This window comes from Desmodus rotundus, chromosome 4 (assembly GCF_022682495.2).
Source record: "Desmodus rotundus isolate HL8 chromosome 4, HLdesRot8A.1, whole genome shotgun sequence".
NCBI lineage: Eukaryota > Metazoa > Chordata > Mammalia > Chiroptera > Phyllostomidae > Desmodus > Desmodus rotundus.
Window position 1 is genome coordinate 55,345,323 of NC_071390.1, and position 23,420 is coordinate 55,368,742.

At 42.4% G+C, this 23,420-nt stretch overlaps 1 protein-coding gene across 16 annotated transcripts in view; it reads right to left on the bottom strand.

Annotated features, from left to right (window-relative positions):
• Positions 1-23,420, bottom strand: part of KCNMA1 (potassium calcium-activated channel subfamily M alpha 1) — a 720,350-nt gene that overhangs the window by 133,993 nt on the left and 562,937 nt on the right. For all 16 annotated transcript variants that reach the window (XM_053922057.2, XM_024561262.4, XM_071221238.1 and 13 more), the window contains 2 exons: positions 15,061-15,129; positions 5,452-5,538 (listed from right to left, as the gene is read on the bottom strand). In XM_053922057.2, the coding sequence (XP_053778032.1) occupies positions 5,452-5,538; positions 15,061-15,129 (156 nt within the window). The remainder of the gene's footprint in view (positions 1-5,451; positions 5,539-15,060; positions 15,130-23,420) is intronic.

Genomic DNA, 23,420 nt, shown 5'->3' on the forward strand with positions numbered 1-23,420 from the left:
AAAACCCCCTCATCTTACTTAAGTGTCAATACGTGATGACAAAGAGCATTGGCCATGTCAAAGATACTCTGGATGAAACGAAATAAGATCATTCAAGTGTTATTTAAAATGCTCAAGGCCTAGAAAATCAGCACCAGAGGCCTGTGTCCTATCAGTACTGGGGAGGTGAAAAAATTCATTGACCAACCTCACAGCCTTCTGAGTACAGGGACTAACAAAATCCCTGGCTTAACACCTTCGCCACTCCTAACACAAAGCTGAATCCCAGGGATAAACATGGTCTGTCCTTGACCAGTGCTATGAAGAAATAAACACAATTCTTGACCATTTTATTCCTAGGTCCCTTTCTATGTTTTTCCATAGAACTGGGATTTTTGGAAACCACTGTTAAGACTTTTGATATGGAAGAGAGCTGAGATCTTGCAGCCAAAAGCCCTGGGACCCAAGTGTCCTCATCTGCAAATGGAGGAGGTAGTCATAACCTGCCCACTGTGATCCTGTGCTGGCACCTGGCCAGCCCCAGGACTTCTAGATTCAAGCCCCATGCTCCTTCCACCCTGGCAGCTCATCCTCTATTTCTTTAAAAGCCAGTTTTCATCTGTCTTGCCAAAACAATGAAAGGTAGCTGATTGTTTGCCCTCAGTGGCAATGTGGCTAGGAACCCAATCGATGATGACCTGCCTTAAAAGGGGAAGTGCAAGAAAGAAGGAAGCAATTTTGTTTCCACTTCCTTTACCCATTTTTCTCCTCCACACTTGATGCTCCTATATATATTAATAATAATAGCTAACATTTATAGAGCATAGATTATAGACCAGGTACTGTTCTAAGCATTTAATAAGCATTAACATATTTTATCCTCAAACAATCCTTTGATGGGAGCATGATTATTATCCGTTTTACAGATAAGAAAACTGAAAAACAGAGAGGTTAAGCATCTGCCCAAGGTCACACAGCCCAGTGGCAGAACCAGGATTCAAATCCACATAATCTAGTCCCAGTGCCCAAGGTCTTAAACACATCTCTGCTAAAGAGATGATGAAACGATGATGAGCCTGAATAGACTGTTGAAAAAGAAAGTATAATTACTTCATGAATTAGAGCTGGATACTGAAAGTAAAACACCCACAGGAGCCAGACAGGTAAAGCTAATAAGTGAAATGGGGAGAGGGGGTGGGTCTGTGGCATCCTAGAGACATATCCCCCAACTGGAGAGGGCAGAGTATTTAAGCTCCAGCTGAATTTTGCCAAGTGGCACTTCTCTGCCAGCAATACTCTATTCCCCACCCACCTCTGCCTCTCTCCTGCTCACCTGGCAAAGTCCCTACCTTGCTGCACACCTGCACCTGAGCAGCTGAATGTTGCTGACTGATCTCACTTTAAAACCATGGCCCTGGACTCCAGGGGCTGTTTCACACGCTTCAGGATCTGCACTCTATCTCCTCCTCCCGCCTCAAGGCTCTCTGGTCTCCTCTCCACTTCCTCTCCCACTCACCCACCCCTTCCCCATCTATCCTTCAGCTGGGGACCCTGTCACATAGGTCATCAAGAAGACCAGACCTGCACCCTGAAAGGCTGGCATTTAGGGTCTCCTTGTTCTCTGGTTTCTCATTGTGTCTCTCTAATGCGGGGAGCCAGCAAGAGACAGGAGGGTGAGAAAAGATGACCCCTTCCCTGCCAGCTCATAAAATGGCAGCAACAGTTCTCTACAGAAGGACACAGCCCCTGAGAGGTAGCCTTTCCCACAGCATGACCTCTGTCTAGTTCTGACAGCCCGGCTTCCCCTGGACTCTCCGGATCTAGGACTGAGAGTGGCTCCCCTCTGTTGCTAGCTCTAGGGTGCCCTGCCATCCCTTGTTGGTTTTCCTTAACTCTGTGCCCCCAGCTTTATAGATTCTCTTCATAGAACTCTCCGCCTTTTTCCCATTTAAGTGTGTCATCTGTTTCTTACCAGGACCCTCACTGGTAAGCGCCCAAATTTACATCTCCAACCCTCCTCTTTGTCCAGAATCTTAGCTCCAGCTGCCTTTATGACATCGCCATGTGTACACTTAGTGCATATATCCTATTTAACACAACCCAGTTATGATTCTTAAATTCCTTCCATCTCAGTCTTGCTCCTCCTCCCACTTTCCCCATCTCAGTGAGATGGAGTGATCATCCAGCCAGTTGTATAAGGCTCAAATCTCGGCTCCATTCTCAATTCTTCTTGTTTCCCTCACCTCTTATGTCCAGTTGGGCCTTACAAACTCTCCAAAAGATAATCTGAACTGGTCTTACTTCTCACTACCTCCACTCGCCAGCCTAGCCCAAACCATCACCTCCTACCTAATGTCTGCAAAGGTCTGCAAGTCTCCTGGCTCCTCTCCCCTTCCACTGTGTCTGATTCTCTACAGTGCAGGCAGAAAGGTCTTTTAATAATGTAAACCAGATGACATCACTGCCAGCGTAAACCATCCATGACTCCATTTTATAACAGACCCAACCTCTGTATGAAGTCCTTTGGGAACTAGCCCTACCGTTCTTTCTAACCTCACCTCACCACTCTGCTGCCCCTAACACCCTCTTTTTCCTTTGGTTCCCTGAGTACAACAAACATGTTCCCATCACGTCTCCTCTTCCCTTCAGATCTCTGTGTGACGGACTCTTTCCCATCACCTCACTATCTGCTCAAGTGTCACGCCCTCCGTGCAACCTTCACCTATATCCAACCTCAATCAGTGACCCAGCTGCATTAACGCTAGGCGCCATGACTAAACACAGTTGTAATTCTCTCCTCCCTAGAACGTGAGCCCATGAGAGCAGGGACTCCTCTGCATTGTTCTCCATCATTTCCCTGGCACCTAGTATAGTGTCCTACAAAGCGAGTGACCTACAGATGTTTGATGAATGAATGAATGCTGCCCAGTAATGCTGGACCTGCAAGTTTTTCAAGATAAATCAATAATAGGGATTTTTATATAAAAGATTAGGACTTCTACACCTTGGTAACTATTTTTTTAATTGTGATTCAAATGAGCCATGCCTTCAAGCCAAACTGAGTCGATGAGGCACCATTTTGTGACTCCTACATTAAATGCTATTTGAAGGTTATTGAAAAAGCAGAATATTCAGTGGGAAGGAGTACAGGGCAAGAGCCCACATGCTTATCCCATAGTGACCTTGTTAAGACTGGAGTTGGATGGTTTTGCTCCTCTTTTTTTCCTCACACTCTGCATCTGAAAGTTTCTATGAGCCGGATCCATTAACTTCTTTTGTTGTTTTTTCACAGCACAGGGTGCAGACTCAATACAAGAGCATCGTAATCTACTTTTCCATTTTTACAAAACTTGTTTAGTTTCATTCAAATCTCCAATGTCCTTTCTGTGGTGTTCTGCAGTCTTCATCTATTTGAAATCCCCTAACTGACAGCATTTGCTCTGACACATCACACACCACGGAAAATTACAGGCTGGTGTTGTAGCTGATTGTGTCAGCATGTATTTGTGAATATCATAAAGCACTGAAATGAGACATCCTGCACTCCCTAATATAGGAGGTAATTTGTTTTTTGGACTGCCTGGTATTTGTGACATTCATTAGTGAGAGATGCAATAGGAAATAGAATTACACAAATGGGAGCTTCATGTTATATTTGCTATGTGGGAAGCACACGTGATCTATGGTGCCACTCTGCTCCCCAGCCCCCTGCTCGTGGTGCTGAGACACTGCTTCCAGCTTTTGTGTCTCAGTCTCGGTGCCAGCACGCCCTTCTCCTCCAGGGTCCCTGGGAGGTGGGTGTTCAGTCCCATTCCCCCCACCCCAACTTTGCTCTCTTGGGTGAACCTGGTTCTCAGGGTACTCCTAACGAACAGTAAGGACCTGCAAACCTGTAAGGACCTGGATAAAGAGGTTTTCCTCTCCCATACCTGAATAATGGTAATCTTGTGTGAGTGGATTTGTCATTAGATAGCTCAGTTTTAAAGACTTGTTTCCCTTTTCCACCCTCCTTTTATGCTTTTCACCCCCTGAAAACTTTTATGACTGGTATGGCTAGTTTGCAAGAGTGGATGATGAGGAAGATAATAATAAGCATCAGCTATCAAATATCATAGTTCTGTGCTCAGCATGTCAGGTTCACCTCTCAGCAAATAATTAAGAATGTAAGACTTCCTGGTTTTAAACCCTGGCCTTGAACCAGCAGTGTGGCTTTGGGCAAATTAGTGAACCAATCTGTGCCTCAGTTTCCTCATTTGTAAAGTAGGAATAATAATGCTGTATATTTCATTCGGTTGTTGAGAGGATTAAGGGAGTTCATCAGTATCTGGTACCTGGTATTTAGAAGACTGCTGCCACATAGTAAACTCTATGTAAGAATTTGCTTGTATTATTACCTCTGGTAGACACTGTGGGGTTGAGGAAAGGAAAGACAAGTCCCTACCCAGGCTCTGCCACTGCTTATGTGCCGCATGGCCTGGACAAATCATTTATCTCAACTTCACAGAGCGGGAGACCAAAGCACAGGTGTTTTAGAAGATGTGCCTTGTAAGATTTTTTTTGAGGAAGAACAATAAAGAATGTACAACACCTAGCACAGACCTGGCTTTGAGTAGGAACCCATTACATGAAGAAGATGGGCTTAAATAAATTATAGACCTTCATGATTAATAATTTATGGAAAATATTTTAGGTAATGTTATTGTTGAGCTGAGCGACCTGTGTAACCATTTGAGTCCATTTTCTGCTACTAATTTTTTTCTAGTTCATAGGATTGAATCAAATACAACAATGTTCCATGGTGTTCTGCACAGAGTCCTATAATTTCCCAGGCTGCTTGAACAGGTTTAAGCATACTAATAAACGTATCATAAAACACAGAGGCCAATGAAGCACTGGGCTATACCTACAGAGGCTTAAGAATTGAACCTGACAACTTTAGCCACTTACCTAGAATGGCCACACATCGAAATAAAGCCAGTTTAGTATTTCATTTGAAATCAATCCAAACCTTTTGAGATCCCATTTGATGCTGAAAGTAAAAACTGATAATCCTCCAGTAAATTTGCCTGAGTAACAACATTAAGTAAAGAGTTGTAGATGAGGAGTCAGTTGTCCTATGCTATGTTGTTCTGGGCACCAAGCATCGGGGGGACCTTGAACAATCAATTCAGCTCTCTGGAACTCTATTTTCTTCCTTGGGAAATGAAGGAGGAGGTAACTAGGTTCTCCTAGCTCTAATGTGTTATTATTCTAATTCAGAGATGTGGAGCTGATTATGTCCATGAAGAGGAGCCCATGGAAGCATTTGAAAGCACAATCCCTTTTTCCTGAGATTTGGCACCATTTGATGCCCAAAGACATGCTATAAAGTTGGGGGGTTAGGGCCCAACACATATAGAGCATGCCCACCCCAGTGGGTCAAGGTGTCTACGGCTGCAATATAAAGGAAGGCAGGTGAAAATAAACTCTTACCTTTTAACTTCTTTGGCATCACTTGCGATGAAAAATCCTAAAGTACCTTCTTGGATCTTAAGATGATTTCCAGGATTAATTAATATACTGCTCAGTGAACAAAAACAAAGAAGACACATTTGTGAGGTCATGTTCTAAGTAAAACCTTGAAGGCTATGCCACACTGTTAAATCGTATAGGGGGCCCACTAGTCTAGTGCTTTCCCCAAAGATTTTGTCTAGAGCTTGAGGTCCACTGTCCCACAAATTTATTTCGATAATGCCATCATAAAGCTCGGCCACTCAGTTCCCAGGTTGGTGTACTGCCCGTTGTAAAAATCAAAGCAAATCTGGGTTGCATGGCCGGGTTTTTATAATGGGGTTGCCAAAACAGGCTTCTGATCTGAAGCAAAATCCCTTTGGACAATACTGTTGATGATTAACACTGAGTGTTATTAGTCTAATAAAGATACTGCTACACCAATTTTCTATTAGATGACAGAGCATTAATGGGACCCCTATATGCATACAGAAACATACACATACACACACCACATACTCCTGCAGGGAATGGTACAAGACACCCAAAACCAATGCAGAAGCCAGCAGAACATCTGCATGACACTGATAAGGACATGGAAGTAGATTCCATGTGCAGTCTGTGTAGAAACAATTAGGTCTACCAGAACAGTAAAGGAGAAAAACGCCAGCAACTGGAAATACTTAATGACTCCAGCCTGCTCTTTACAAAGATGTAAGGGGGTCTTTGAATAAGGTGTGTGTGGAGCACATCCTGACTGGGGCAAACTGTAATTAGGAAACAAATGCAAAGTACCACTTAAAAAAACTTCCCTTGCAGGGAAGTATGAACCTAAATATACACTGTCCTATTTCAAAGTGGTATAAATAGATTAGCAGACCAAGTTGTGTTTGGACTGACAGAAGAGATAAATGTACCCTAATCTAATAAATGGATGAAACAAACAAGTCTAATTTTCTGCAGATCAAAAGCAAAATCCAGGAACGCTATACACAGAGAGTGAGATGAGGCTTTCAGCTGAATGGATATGGAATTTAGGGACTGTAAATTCAGCAACAGATACAACAGAAGGAGTCTTTGATCTGAAAATCAGGTGTTTCATGTAATAGATGTTTGGAATCAGGCTAAAGGAAGTCTTTAACTGCCTAAAATAATCAAAACGGAAGATGGCAATTAACATGTAATCCCTTTCTGCTGCTAAAGCCATTTCAGAAAAGTGCTGTGACCAAGAGAGCAATGTGTCTGTAGCAATACAGGAAGGACCCAGGTGAACTTCTGTTCTGATGGGAGAATGGAGTAGATTATTGCAAAATGATTATTTGTGGTCACAAGAACATCTACTATTACCCATAATAAGACCTGATGGGAGGAAACCAGTCCCGTGTCATTGCTATTATTAACACTAAATAATAGCAAGAGTTCATGAAGATTTGACTGTTCTGCCCTGGAGCCACAGACAACCGTGAGATTCCTCACAAACTGGGAGGCAGCAGCCTCGACTAAACAGCACAGCTTGCAAGGGGCAGGGCTGCACTGGCACCTCCCACTTACCCACATTTTGCCATTTACGATGCGCGCTTTCCTGCCCAAATTTTTGAGGGAAAAGTGAGGATGCACATTTTACATGGGCAGTACTAATTCTATATCTATATAAAGGTTTTTAATTCTTTTATTTATGCTTATGCGTTAAAAAGTATAACTCTAGGAAGCAATAACGATATCCTTATGCAAAATAATATGCTGGAATACGATAACTGGTTTTGTTTCCAAATATATATAAATAAAACATTGAATTAAAAAATTAAAATGAAAGATTTTTTTCCCTGAAAGTTTGGGCCAGAAACGTGGGTGTGCACTATACACGGCAAACTACAGTAACCACGGTTCTGCACATTTGTCAGCCAGCCCTCTGACTTCTCGTGATCATGAGGAGAAAAGGGTCCGAGCTTCTGCAGTTTAGCCAATCTGTTCTCAAAGCCAATTAAATGCAATGTTTTAGAAAGGCGGCATTCTGGATTGTGCATACTTTCTTAGCCCTGTTCCTGCAAGGCAGTTCTTATATGCCCTGGCTCTGCAAATCCAAATTCCAGCGCAGCCATTTAGGAGCTGTCTGACTTTGGGTAAGTTACTGAACCTCTCTAGAACTCAATTTCCTCACCCACAAGATGATGATAACCATAGTCTTTCTTCAGAGGATCAAGCGAGACAATTGACAGAAGGCTTAATGTCTATTGGTTGTTTCTTTTATTATTTATTATTGCAAAAACCAAAAGCCAAAGGGTATTTCATTCTCAATGGAATTATCCTATTTTCCTTAGCTGGCCCCAGGAAATGGAATGCAGGGCTTAAAAAACATCCTGGCCATAATTCAAGTTACAGGCTGAGGAACTGTACACTTTAGAACAATGGACAAGGACATAATGGAAAATTCTAGGTAACTTCTAGAGACTAAAGGAGCTAATTCCTTAAAATTGGAAAATTCTACCTGTTGACATGCATTCATTTAACAGTGTAAAAAAGCTTCCTGAGTGGGAAAAAAATCCTATCATGATTTCAGCAACGCAACTCAAAAGGGAAAATTTGACACTCTTCAATGTCTTGGTGACATATATGCACAAAACAAGCCTCGCACAGAATCCACTTTCCCTTTTTTACATTATGTGCTTCAGTAACTGCATTGCAGTGACGGATCCCACTGTGCCATGGCGGTGACAGCGAGGTTCCTGTCAATGAAAAGTCTCTTTTCATTTCCTCTGTTCTTTATCAGCAGTGAGGAAGAACTGGCCTACAGTAAGAATTTGGGATTGTCACTCCAGAGACTGCAGGTTGAGTCATTCGTTACAGCCCTCAAGCTTGCTTCAGTGAAGTTTGAGGGTGGAGAGGAAAAGATTGGGCATGGATGTAAGGCAGATCTTGTTCCAGCCTCTGCTCTGCTGCTGCTGCTGTTGGTTAAGCACACAGGTGCATGTGTCGGGCCAGTAGCTTCAGGTCCTGGCCTTGAGCACATGGTGCCACTGAGCCTCCCACTCCTTGTCAGTGAAGTGGGGTGAATAATCTCTAGCTTACAGTGTTGCTGAGAGAATTAAAGTACCTACCATGTGCCCAGTGACTGCAACATAGTAGATCCTTAATACACAGCTGCTATAAATAGTATGCAAGGTAATTGCAACAAGTACATGAGAAGTAAATAATCTCTCACAGCATCGCAGCATCGCACTCCCCATTTTGTCCTTGGTGCGGAGAAACTACCCTGGAGGTGCCCTAGTGGCACTTGAAAGACATTTTTACTGACCACAGTATCTGAAACTTTATTCTTGCACAGTATCAGGAGATGGGCTAATCTGGACGGCTTTTGGCTACACAGTGGAGTAACTCTGTTCCTTAAACTTTATGGCTGAGTGTATAATGCACTAAGGACCTCCAAGGACATCAGTGACCATGTAATCCCAGAATGTCCTCTTGTTCTCTTCTGGACAGGGCTCAGAGGCTTTAAATCCCTTCTACATGCTGTGTGAGGCTGCATCGTTTGCAGTGGTCCAGACCAGGCTAAGGCAGCCTTCTGGGTGGGAGTGAGAAGGATGAGCCCAGCTCTAGATAATAGTGAAGGAAAGACATCTAGATACATAAAGATGCTCAGTGGGCTGGACTCCCGTCGTGTAGTTGAGGGTTCGGTATACAAGCACACACGCCAGACTCCAGGGACCACCGCACGCAGTACTCCCTGTGTGGGCACAAAGTTTCAAAGACTCTTGGAGGAAATGTTACCCTTTTTGATATTTCAGACATTAAGTCTTTTATATGTATTTCAAATCTATGAAGTTTAAAGTGTTGATCCTCATCTTTTTGAAAATATAAAATGATAAAGATCCTATAGAGAAGTAACTTTCTTGTTCCCGCAAAGTGCCAACTATCCTTAAAATCTGTTATTGACATCCTAATGGGAATATGTAAACCTTTCCAAAGCTCTTTCATCTCTTAAAATACCAAATATTAAGTTTGTTTTAATGACTGCCAAAAGTTTCCCACCCAGTGTAGCACTTTAAATCAGTCTCTGTCTCCAATTTTGGCTAATTCACTAGCTTATCAGACAGAGATAAACTTCAAGATGTCATGTGAAGAATCAAGAAAATCTCTAAAAAAAAAAAAAAAAGTCCACATATCAATTAGCAGAATTCCAATAGGGACATCTTCTTGGCAGGGGTGGGCCTTCCCTCATTTCAAGGAACCTATAAATTATCCTCTTTTTTTCTATGACCTTATTAATTTCAACTGAAAACATTCAGTGATAACTGGAGGCAAAGGCCTGGTGTGGTCCCTTCCACAAGCATTCTTGTTCTCTCTTTCTTTTGCTCTCAGACTAGTTTTGCATCTAGACTTATTCTTTGGCTCCTCACCCACTATAGGAGCAAATATATATATATATATATATATAACTCATAGTTGAGTAAAGGAGTGAAAAGCATAATCATATTTTATTTACTTTTATAAATTACTTTCTCATGTAGCCAGCTGCATGGAACAGGCCCTTTTCAACTATTTGTTGAATGAATGAAAAACAGAAGTCATACGTCTCAGTTCCAAAAGCACTCCTTTCCGTCTCTGCTAAGAAAGGGAGTCAAAGCTGTTCTTACAAGACCAAGCTGCTGTTCTTACCAGGCAGGCCTACCAGAGGACCAATCACACCTCTTCTAGGGGGCAGCAAATGAGCTAACAATATCCCAGAGATATTAAGTATAAATATGTAAAAACACAAAATATATAAACAACTAGCCATGTGGGGAGTTGAAGCAACTGATTTCAGTATTGAGAACACCACTCACTTAGAACTGAAATACGTGTTCCTGAACACAAAACACGTGGCATAAAACTGGCTAGCAGGGCTCAGTCCCCCAGGGAAATGTCCCTGCCGGTCCCTCTGGGAGGGGAGCTCCAGATCTCAAGCTGCAGTGCATTTCACTGTGTATCTCTTGCTGAACTTTGGTCAGGGTAGACAATTAGGGCAAAACGAGGTATTCCCTTTCTCCACCACTTATGCACTACCTGGGAAACATCTAGTCATTTCTCCTCCAATTATCATAAACTTTACGTGTTTGCTGCTTTTAGAGACAACCAGTGATTAGTAATTCAACTGAAATAGATTTTTTTAAGGAAACTTTTATCCGCTATGGATAAATATGACAGGTGTGTATCTCTTTTCTTCCCGCTCAATTTCTGGTAGGTGTAATGTACCATTCCCTGAGCAATTACAAAAGTATCACTTGCATGAGAACATAGTTTGTATTTGATAACATGGTAATTATATCAGTGTTTAGAAAGCTAATGGGACTTCATTGCCTAGAGCAAGAGAATAAGAACAATCTAGGACTTTAGTTCATGCTGTGCCCAGGGGAATCATGCCACTGAAAGTGGCCTCTCTGACCACACAAGGTCAAATGCGATTGCTATTGGGTGGGACTTTCTTTGAACCAACTGGTTCCCATCTCAGGAAGTACAATCGCCTTACAGTTTAGGGGCTGTGTTAGTGCACAGCCTACAGAAACCACAAGTCTCAAATCTTACTACCTTTCTGGAACTTTTCATTTCTTCTGGGCATTAAAATATATGCTGCTGGAGTCCCACACAACTAGACACACACACTCTTTCACGGTATGTATTCCATGCTTCAGTATACTTGAGCCCAGTTCACTTACACAGAGGCAGCATAATAAAGATTGCTCCCAGCTGGTCAGACTCAAATGGCCACCACTGTGGTCAGCCAATGATATGTTGATCCTGATTCCATCTCAGTCATTTTAGAAGTGGCATTTTAAAATAAATTTTGCATACAAGGAAACAGTAGCCATAGGGGATGGAGAAGAGATAGTTCATTTGGAAAGGACAATGCTGGAAATTTGGTTCTGGGAACAAGCCGAGTCACTTTTTGGTACACTTTAGACAAATCATGCCTACATCACAACATGCCTTTACCACACGGTAAAAAGACTCAAAGGCCAAAAGCCCACGGCAGAAGTGCAACCGCTGTGGACCTTGGAAGATGCAAAGTGTTGCAGTAACTTCTCGCAGTTGGATCATATCAATAATACCAAACTGACAGGAAGCCACGTCTATTTTCACACATCTACTCAAAAAATCACAGCAGAGTCTGACTCTGGAAAGAGTTCCAGACAAATGCACGCACACACACACACAGAATCACAAACACAAAGATGTGACAGTGACTTCAGCCACTGAGAAAAACAACTCGAGAAGATGAACAAGTAGGCATCTCAATGGTATGTTTTCAACAACACTTCCTTAGACAGAAAAAACATTTGAAAAGCTACACTGGAAATATTAACCCAGAAAGTTAAATAAAAAAAAAAAGCTATATAAGAATTTGGTCATGCTTCATGCAACATGTAACAGCAGCAAACAAGGTGAGGTCACATGGTGAAAGCTAGGATACTTCATATTAAGAAATATGTCCAAATACACTAGGAAAAACAGAAAGCCATGAGGTTGTCTCAAGAAACAGTACTCATCCGGTGAATCAAATGTGATAATCTGGCAATTTAGTAGCAGTGTCCTAAGTCTGCACTGAGTACTGCCCAAGAAATAAATTGTGCAAAACATTATCATTAAAATAGAAATAAGGAAAGAGTTAAGTGTAAGGGTTTGGTCTCTGTTTTGTGGATAAAAGGACACAAATTCTGCTCTACAAACTGGAAGTAGACACACAGGGGAGGAGGTCACAGGGAATGTGGATGCGTTATGTAGACAAATGGCACCACAGAGTCTGGTGGACACGAAGACACACCAGGACAGGACAGAAACAGACACCAAGGGCTGGAGAGAAGCGTCCTCCTTTTCAACTTGAGCAGCATTTGTTCCCATCATTGGTACCATAACTGAAAACATAATTGTGTCTTTTGTAGTTGTTTTTGTTTGTTTTGGTTTCCTGCAAAGAAGTTAGTGCGTCATCCAAAAGAATCAACAAATCAAACAAGAAAAGCAATAGGCTACTTTCAATTTTTATGTATGCTAGTTGGAGAGGGATTTATGTATAAATATACATTTATAAATATATACATATACAATAGACAAGGGAATGAGATTATATATACATAGACACAAATATATATATATATATATATATATATATATATATATATATATATATATATAATCCCTATCTTCCTGAATTCTTGGCAAATAGTTAGTCCTGTGGTTAGAAGTGAAGATAGAGGGTGGAGGTTGGGAGGAAAGTTAACGAAGAGTGCATACCGCTTTCGGCTTCTGCAAAACGACAAGAAAAGAATTTAAATCAAACAACGTGATAATAAATTGACTGACACCAAAAGGAAAAGAAGGAATAAAACCTTTGTTTCAAATTATTTGAAGGATGCATGTGAAAACAAGGTTTTTCAGCAAAGCATGGGCACAGTATCATGGGGTGAAACAACAGAGGAGGTTGCTCAACACAGGCTAGAGGCAAGGGAGTGGGAAGGAGAAGCAGGGTTCTCTGGGTTTTAACACCAGGGCACTTAGAGGAGGTGAGAGGAAAGGAAATGGGACATTTCTGAATGCAGAAAAAACCCTAAGATTATTATCTCAGGGAGGGTCAAACACTCGATTATTTGAAACACGGATATTGTGTTATATCAAGTCCTGTGTTTTCTCAGAGCTATGATCCACATTCCCTCAAATACACCTTTTTCCACAAGAACCATTGAGCTTCCACACTGAGACCAAGCCACATTTGAGGGTTAAAGCTGGCAAAGGCACACAGAAAACCAAAACAAAGCCAAACAAGTCTCTTCTCCCTTTTCTTTGAAAAAAACAATCTAAAGAACTCTATCTATACATATGGCTTTGTTGAAAACATCTCTGATATGTGAATTAATTGGAGAGTCCATCAAAGAAAAGATTCTCTGTTCAGGAAAACCTCTGGTTTCTTTTCCTCAGAGTCGTGTCAATGTATTCACACTGAACCATTAATAGACTTTTTCTGTCCCTCCTTGTCACCAAAAAGTGGCAGGTGGGAGGTGACTGGTCAAGGTTCAGAGTACGGTCTCCTGCTATAAAATTTTTCCCGAATGGTTGAGAAACACTATTTGGCATCACCCACATCATGACACTTTTTTGAGAGATGCACAAAAAATAAAGAGAGAACACTGATTTACACAAAGATTTACTGACTTGGCAACACAAAAGATATCATTTGCAAAAACCCTACACAGGCACAGGTGAGTTTTGGTGACAACATGGGCAAGAAGTAGTCCCAGAAACACCCATGTTATCTGTTGAATAGCAAATGGCCAGGACTCTCAGTGGTCTTGGGTTTTTTTGCAAATAATATTCTTCACTTTGCCAACACAGAAAAGAAAAATGTGTATCTACATACATATTTGTTAACTGCTACATCCATGTTCTACATGTGTCTACCAAATCTACCATTTTTTCTTCCTCTTGGTTGATTTGGATTTTCGTAAGAGCTGAATGTTCGATCAGATTGACTTTGTGAGCAATCTGATCTAGGGGTTAAGGTAACAGAGAACATTGGATTAACTTGCTGATAATCCAGTGTTGGTTTGGGGGGGGTTGTTGTTGTTATAGAGACACAGACTGCACATTTGGAAGTCTGGCTTTATTGAGTCATTCATCCAAATAATGAAAACTCCTTAAACAATGGTAACAGGAACCTTCTAGTGTTGCGCTGCACTCCGCTCAGTCATTAAGGTGCGTGTCAGAGGGCACCTGCACTCTACAGGAAGACTCATTGACTAGGTAAGAATAACCCCTGGCTGTCATTCCAGAGGACAAAAGCCCAAACATTTCTCAATGAGTTATCAATCTTTCAAAACTATGGATAAGAATGGGGGGGGTGGCAAAAATCTCTATTTTATCTGTAACACATACAGTATTCCATCAACAAAATTCCTCTTTAATGTGATGCCTCCTTCTTCCAATGTGAACTCATACATTGACTGGGGTGTTATCTGTTTTGACCAGACCCAGTCCCTCATCAGCCTGATTTGCACATAATTAAGTACAAAATAAATAAATAAAGAGGGCTCCTGCCTCTGAGCCTTGATCTGGCTAATTTACATGAAGCTGTTATTCTGCCACCTGGATTTCAGCTGCACTGGGAGAAGCACATATGGTCCACAATAGGCTGCTTGTAATTTGGCTATCAAGAGAGCTCGTATCTCCCATCACGGCTCTGCCCTGCCTGCTGGGAAGGGGGCCAGAGTCCACCTGCTTTGTACTCACAACAGTAAAAAGGGGTAAGAGGACAGTGTCTGTCCCTGCTTTTATGCTAAGAGGGTGGAAAGTGAAAGTTGGCATGATCAGATGGAGATCTGAGTGTCTCATCCCCCGGAGAAACACTCTCAATGCCCAGTGGGGCTAGAGATGCCGGGTGGGTCCAAGATAGAAACACCCGTGTCTGGTTGAACATGCCTTGAAATGGGTCCTAGGATCAGAGAGGTGTTGCATTAGGGTTCCAAGCACATAAACAATGCCTAATAAAGAAAAAGTGGACCGAACATTCCCAGGGTGCACTATCACCATCATAAACATCAGCTGGCTGCTGAGACGCAGCGAACTTACCGGCTCTCTCGGTTGGCAGACTTGTACTCAATGGCTATCATTAGGAGCTTGAGCTTCACAAAACACAGCCTGCAAAGAGATGGAGAAAACTCCCAGTCAGTGCTTCTGAGGACCAGAGCCACTTAGCAAACACTATTATGACCTTTCATCTCCTAATCCAGCCGTTATCCAAGGGACCCTCATTCCACAGTCACTGTGCCAAATGGATGGGGCTGTGAGCGACATCTCCCAGCATCCCCATTAAAGCCGATTTCTCACAAGCGATAAGGCGCTGAATGTTCAAAGTGCAAATTGCACTCAGGTCTAGATGTCTAGACACAGACCCCAAGCAGGAATTGGTGCCTGGGGATTTATGCTGGGCCAGATTCATTAGTTTCTCCGTAGGGTAGTAAAATGTTAACTGCAGGGGAAGGGAGGTTTTTGGAGCAGCTGGACCTGTTATTTGGATTCCGCTTTGGTCTTTTGTACAAATGGCTCATATTGTTGTTCCGAGCAGACCCCTGTGTGCTTGGAATGATGGTAATAATCCTTAGCCTCCATGTAACTGCCCAGCACATGACTGCAGAGCCATCATTCCTGGCTCCAGCCAAGCTGCCTCACCTCCTCTGCCCGCCACTCTTGCCGGCAGCCCAGACTGCTTTGAGGCGGACTGCGTCCTGCCTCCATGCCTTCACTGATGCACATCCTGCCCCCAGAACATCTTCTCCACTCTTCCCGACAACCCCCACCCAGGCCCACATCAAATCTAACCTTCTGTGTGGGTCTTCGGCAGCAACTGCTGCCCTCTAATTTTCTCTCCACTCTCAGAACTCCTCCAGCACCTTGTCTGCAACCCCGTCATCTAGCCCTTAGTCAATCTAATACTGGCGGTAGTTTCATGTGTCTGAATTCTGTCTCCTCAACCAGTGTAACTTCCCTAAGAGTTTTAGACTGGTCTGGAATTCCCTATAGTACTGTGCATGGAACCACTGATACAGACAAGCTCAAGAAATCATTTCCACTACTGGGGTTCAACTCTAAAAAAATCATAACAAGTTCTGGAAAATACTTTCTGCATAAAGGTATTCAAGGTAGTAATATTTATACAGAGTAAAAAAAAAGAAAACAACCTAAATGTTCAGTAATAAGGCAACAGTTGAAGTATGGTGCTAAATGGTATATATTAGCATTCACAAATGACATTTTGAAGACTATTTTAAGATATAATAAGATCAACAAAAAATACCATATAGATAAAATATATAAATAATGATACAACTAGGTAAAAATATATATTTATATACTTATATAAATAAAAGGTCACATAAATTGTATATGTATACATATATATATAATTGTGTGTGTATGTGTATATATATATATGTAAAATACATTATAATTGTGTTTCTACAATGGGCATTATCACTTATGTTCCAAAGTCTCTTGGATAACAAAGCAATGGTTTACTGATAGATGGAGGAGTTGATGGTTATTTAGCTCCAGCATTGTAAGGGGGAGGATATTCTGGGTCATAGGTCAAGGCCTTCCTTGGTGCTTTCATTTAATCCCCACCATATTCCTGAGAAGAGAATATTACCCTAGTTATTCAGACTTCTATTAATATCTCTATTTTACAGCTGATGAAACTAAGGCTCAGAAAGCTCATGTGACTTGCCAAGGTCTCCAGCTACTCCTTGGCAGGATATACATCTTCATCTCCAGTGAAGCCTATTTTGTGTTGGCAGAGACAGGAAATAAACAAATATACCAAGAATAAGTAAATTTCCAGATGAACACAAGTACTATGCAGAAACTAAAACCCCTAAGAGAATAAAGAGTAACTGAAAAAGTGTGTTAACTGCAGTGGTCCAGGAGGACCATTCTGAAGAAGTGACATAGAGCACCAAGCAAGGGAGCATGATGAGGAGAAGCAGGCAATGAGAGGATGTGGGGAAAGAGCATCCTGGGGAGCAGAAACAGCAAGTGCAAGGGCCTTGAGGCTGGAAGGAACTTGGGGTATTTGAGAACCAGCAATAACGACTGTGATAACGATTGGGTTGGGGAGCTATGTGGGAGCCAGATCAGAAGACTTTGTTGGCTACAGCAAGGAGTCTGAAGCATATTCCAAGTGGAATGGGAAACTTTGGTTGGCTTTAAATAGCAAAGGGCCATAATCAGATGTTCTGGGCTTGAGGAAGTGTTACCTACAGGTAAAGCGCTGATGAAGGCCTCTGCTCTCTGTTGGGAATAAGATTGCTCATTCATGCTTCTGAGGTCATGGTCCTCCATATTGCTTTCAACAGTCAGATTTCAAAGGACCACTTCCATGCAAGTGCATTGAGGCTCTCGGGTGATTTGCAGGTTTTCTGATTTCTGCCAGCAAACGCTAATGACCTGGGCTTTATGCTGATTACACAGTTTGCTGAAACGCCAATCCAACTACAGCTGGAAAAAATGGTCTTCTTAATTTACATCCCATAGAGCACCGCTAACACACACCTTTTATGGGGCTGTTACTTCTGGAGCTTAAACTGTTTAAAATATCAGATGGCTTATGCAGTATTTGTTGAACCAAATTACTAAGATTAAGTAACCACTTTTTAAAGTAACTAGCAGCTATATGCCAAAAACTCAAGGAGAAGTGTGATCTTAACTTCGCAAGGATCATGAAGAGGCCAAGTTGCTGATTCTACGAGCAATGACCACTCTGATTCAGGACTCTCGTAGTTCATGAGATCCAGGATCTTAATTGTTTTAACAACCTCGTCCTGCAGGTGAGAAGGGAAGAAATAGTTCATAGTAATAATGAATAATGTCTTCCTAGCTACTTCGAAACTGTTTACCAACTGGACAGAAAAAGAAAGGAGCTTTCTAATGCAGGGCAGTCGATAAAATCTATGTGGCCCATGCACATTCATAACCTACCAGGGTGCATACCAGCAGATCTCTGAGTCCTCTTTCATGTGTTTCAAATCTCTATCTAAGATAATTCTATGCTACTTTATAGAAACCTCTTTCTAAGAAGCTGTTTGACCCAAAACATGCCTTTGCTCACTGGCCAAAGGGGTAAAGAAGAGAGGGACAGAGTGATATAAACAAAGTGATTATATACCAACAGTGCCACAACCACAGATTTTTAGACTCAGGCCCTTCAAGACTGGCTGACCCTGCTCTTCTCAGGCAGATGCCAAACTGAGTTCCAAAGATGGGAAAGCAACTTGCTCAAGGTCAAATGGCCTTTCCATAGCAAAGCCAGAAGTGGAAATTAAGCAATTTGTTCAAGGTTAAACAAGGTTTCCATTTTTGCAGAAATGTCAAAAGTGGAAATCAAGTCTCAGTGCAGTGCTGCACAGATGTTTCCCATAAAAGTGGAGGAAATGAGTGGTGGCCAGAAGCCCAATGTGCAGACAGGTTCTGTCTGGTCAGTACAGTGTTTTGTCCTTTTTTTTTTTAAAACTGGCATCACATAACAATAGGTGATTTCATATAAAAACTAGTTTTCCAGATTTCCTGGACAGATCAGATATGGCCACACTGGAACTAACAGATATTGGCGCTTCAAAGCACTTGCCCCTTTAGATGAGCCATGTGCTCTCCAATATGCCATAGTCCCCACCACTCCCTATTGTCTCAGACTTCACTCTTCACTCTTTGTTGCTAACTATCCCCTACAGGTATCTACACTTTTAATCTCTACTCTAAGAGCATCATCTGGACATTTGCAAAATATCAATCTTGAGTAATTTACTATTTACACTGGAAGCAGAACCATGTCTCTCCTCATAAGTTTTTCATTAGATCCTGTCGCAGAAAGTTGGCCAACGTTAGGGTACTAGGCTTAAGGCTGCAGCTGAGGTGCAGCCCCTGTTGGGGGTCCAGTGGGGAAAAACAGATCCAGGTGAGTAAACAGGGGACAGGGTGTGGTTTTGTGTGGTAATCCTTTATTTATTCATCTCTCTGCCCTCTAGACTGAGTTTCTTCCATGCAATACGTATGCTTTCTCTCCCTGGCATTTTGCAAAGTGTAAAGCATAAGCTTTCAATAAATACTGACTAAATAAATGTATGAAAGAATGGGGAGCAGAACCTCAGAAGTTGCCGGAATAATACAGAAGAGAGAAAGTGGTAAACTGGGAGTATCTAGTTTAGACAGAGAAGGCTTGGAAGTGCGTATAGAATCATGAAACAAAATGCTTCTTGTTCTATAAAAGCACACAGATTGAGCAGGGTGGGGAGGGTGTAGAAGGAAATAATAGCCGTGATGTGCTCTGGGAATTCAATTTTTGTCTTCAATCCACTATGCCACAATGTAAGCACAAATCTAAGATACAGACATTAATTTCTCCTTGGGACCCTCTACAAATCTTGTTCCAAGAAGCATGCCCCCAAGAATGTGCCTTCAGATTATCCAAAATTGAGATTAAACATTTACTTGCATCATTCAACACTTTTTTTTTTTTTTAGTAAAGCAAAATGGGCTTTGCTCATCCAGTCCTTCTGGTCATTCCGTGGCTTGACTCAGGCTACTGCATTTAAACGTACACAGGGCTGGGTTGGGGGAGAAAGGAGGCCTAGGGTGAGACAAGGTGTAAGAAAGAAGCAAGAAACTTCACAATGTTATAAACAGAATGAAATCAGCCATACGTTAGCAAGAACTTAATTCTTGGTTTCTAAAACAAAGTGTCCCAATATGTCCAACGCAGGAAGTTGTTGCTGGCTGCAAAAATAATTACAGAGGAATAGAAATGACTTCTTTTTTTCAAGGAAAAAAAAATGCCACTGTCACAAAAGGGTCTTAAACCAGCAATCTGCAATAAAACTGTTGTAATAACAAGTTAGATTGCTTTCTTGATAATTATTAAGTAGAGGTCTACTCAATTTGACAATGACATTATACAAAGCTTTTTTTTTTATGGCCAGCATCATCTGTTAACTATAGTAGTTTCAACCCAGATGTTCCTGAGCAAAGGCTCTTAAGAATTAGAGTCCAACTGTCTACCTACCCAGAGGGACATAAATTATTCTTGCCATTAAATCAGCTCCCTTGACTAGAAAGATTGCTTGCTACTGTGAATTAAGCATAGAAACCTGTCATAGAGTATGCACCTTCTAATGTGCTCAGAAGAATATGCAAATACGTGGCTTGGGGCCAGGAGTGAATTGGGTGAGGCCAAAAGACACAGTTCTCAGTGTGCCCTCCAAACCCACTGCGCCTGAAGTGCCAGCTCCTCCTCAGTTGTTCAGAGGGACCCTGGGGATGCCAGGCTGACATGCATACTCAGAGTAGATGCGGATGTCAATACTGGGCATTGGGAAACCACTTCTTCAGGATCCAGGGGCTAGAATGACAAAGATTCATATTTACGAGCTCTGTTTTAAAATGATAGGCTCTCAAAATGGAAACAGCTAGTTAAAAAAAAAATTTGAAACAGCGGTATGTGTAAGACTCAGCATCAAGAAAATGGAAGTGATTTGCAATTTTAAAATACTCATGAGCTGTTATTCAGGTTCCATTTCCCAACAACTTTGACAGGGGTGGAGTAAAGAGGCTTTAGAATAGCCAACCCTCAAACCTGCACACACTCACTGTCTCTCCACTAGCATACCTGGGACACTTAAACGTAAACATAATCACATCTTTGATATGGACAATTAGCTTTTGTCTAAAAGGTGAATACATGAATTTTAGAAAGCTTTGCTATTATTGTTAATCAGAAACAAAATGTAAACTGTGTGTTTGCTGTGAGTACCAGCATCAAGGCAACCCGGTGGCATCCATCCCATTTCCAACAGGACTGCTCCCCTGACCCTGCCTGCAGAGAATCCTCCACTTGCCACTGCCTCTGTAGCCTTCACCGGTTTATTCACCAGCATGCACACGGGTCACTGCCCGCCTTCTGGGCCCCTGTAGTAGAAAAACTCATAAATACTGTATTCCTATCTATGTTCATATATGTTTAGTCCAGATAATTAGATGAATAGGGCCAGTTTTTTGAGGAAAAATAATTTTGAAAGCTGAGACTTGATCCTTTCCATAAATTCTCATAAAATGTTCATTTCTGCAGTCTGGCTAAATAAATCTATCACAAAACAATCAGGTCTGCCAGCTTCTTTCTGCTCCATGTTCAAATTTGGATGTCTGTCTCAAAAGACTAATGATGTCACAGAGCTCAAGTTAAACTAGCTGCAGTTTTCACTGGGCAGGAGACCCAGTTTTCTCTGGGCAGCCTTCAATTTTAAGTTTCCTCAAGAGGCCTCACTGGAAAGATCTACCCACAAAACAACACAGGAAAACAGTGTGATTTTCTGAATGTTTAGGACCCTGAATGCAGGTGAGTAAGGAAATGAAGAATCCTCCCCCGCCCCCAAACTGTCTTAAACCAGCCTAAAGAAGCATCCACGCAGGAGCCTGGGCTTGAGGGCAGAACTCCTGCCCATCAGCACCCCAAAGATCTGTCACAGTTCCCCAAGTTGCTCGGGCATTAAACTCTCCACATCGAATCTGAATTTTAACTGCTCCACCAGCTGCAGTGGGACAGAGAGGGACACACTATATTTTAAATACACCTTTTGTCCTAATCCCCTCTGAGCTGTAAAATCTGATATAATTAAGGTTTTGTATTTTGTAAGTAATGAATGACTAATAGGCTCACCGTGAGATTCAGAACTGGAAACATGGTGTTCTTGTGGCCGAACCTGTGAATCCGTGGCTCCCTCTGGCGCCTCCTTCCTTCCCCACCTCCCTCCTCTCCCCTAGGCCTTCACTTTCCTACCTGGAGGCAGGGGTGTATATCCTCATATTTGCTAGTTCTCATGATAAAAACATTATCGCTGATTCCCCCTGAAAATATCACACGTCAAAAGATACCTGCTTTGTCTCCTCCTGCCATCTAAAGTAGAGACCAATTTGCTCTCATGGCAAAATCTCTAAGAGACCGGGGTGTTGAGAGAGTTCTGAGTGGTTCTGTGTGGCTCCTGTTTCCCTGCCACTTAGCATTCCCTCTCCCTTCCTTATTCTCTCTCTGAATCCAACCTCCTTATAAGGCACACATCAAGTGCCATCTCTTCCAGGAAGAGCCTCCTGGTCAGCCCCATCCTACAGGAAGCCTTGTCTCCCTGTAACTCTCAGCATCTGTACTCCACTGTGTATATCCATCGAGCAAACACTTATCAATAGGTGCTCCGCTCTCCCTGACAATGGGGATTATCTTCCTTAGCAAGCCCTCAGAAGGCAGCTGCTGGAGGGAAACAGAAGCTTTTACTTGGCATTTGTAAGTATTGTTATTAATCTTTTACTGTGCATATATGTGATCAAATCTAACTGCGGGTTCCTCTAGAGATGACACCATGCCTGGTACGCTGGCACTAGCATCCCACATTCATGAACTAACTGCTCAGCTGACTGACTGGTGACCGTTGGCCAAATTTTCTAAAAAGTGAAAGTAACTATAACCTGAAATGCAACAGTGGATTTCTTTCTTCCTGTGTGCTTACATCATATTTATGGGGCAGGATGGACCAGTGGGAGGATGCAGAGAAGTGGAAGAGAGGAATAGGACATTGGCCTGCTCTGAGAGATAAGTAATGTCATTCCTATTTCAGAGATAAGGAAGCTGGGGCTAAGTACCAAGTCCAAGGTCAGGTATTCATAAATCAAATACTTTGTCCCAAATCACATATCCAGCAAGTGTCCAGTCTGGAGGTATGAGCTCTGGCCTTTGAGACTCCACAGCTCACACCCCATGACATCACACAGCATCCTAGTATGAAAACTGCTCAAGAGAAAGACACTTCAGTAGGAAGCATAGCCTTGCTTCCTGCAGGCTTGCTGCTGGCTGTCTGCACCCTCCAAAGTCACCTGCTGAGGAAGGTGGGGAGTGGGAGGGCAAGAGAGCAGGTGGTTTTGCGGTGCTCAGAGCACCATGGGTGGCACCCTGTCCTTCAGATCCCAATGCTCCTTTGCCTTGATCTTACTGCCACACAGGCCCAGGGGCACACCAGCTATGCAAAACCAAGGGGAAGTGCTCAGAAGTTGCTGGCCCTTAAAAGGAATACCCTACGGCATTCCAGGGAAGGTGAGAATATGCCCACCAGGACCTCCAACAAGGCCAACAGGTAGCATTGAGTGTTGTACGCCGAACTTCTTTGTTTCCTCTGGACTTCTCCACGTTTAATATTTATCTGTTCTTCCCAGCCTGAAACTGCTTTTATGATCCCTGGTGGAAACATAACCCAGAGTATTAACGGGTTCCTCAGCCCACGTCTTTTTCATATAATGATCTGGACTAGGTGTGGGGAGTTGTGGGAAGCAGTCAGTGGTTTGCCTGTTGTGGTAGGCCACTTCCTATGTCCCTGGATGTTGCAGAATACCCTACATGGAGA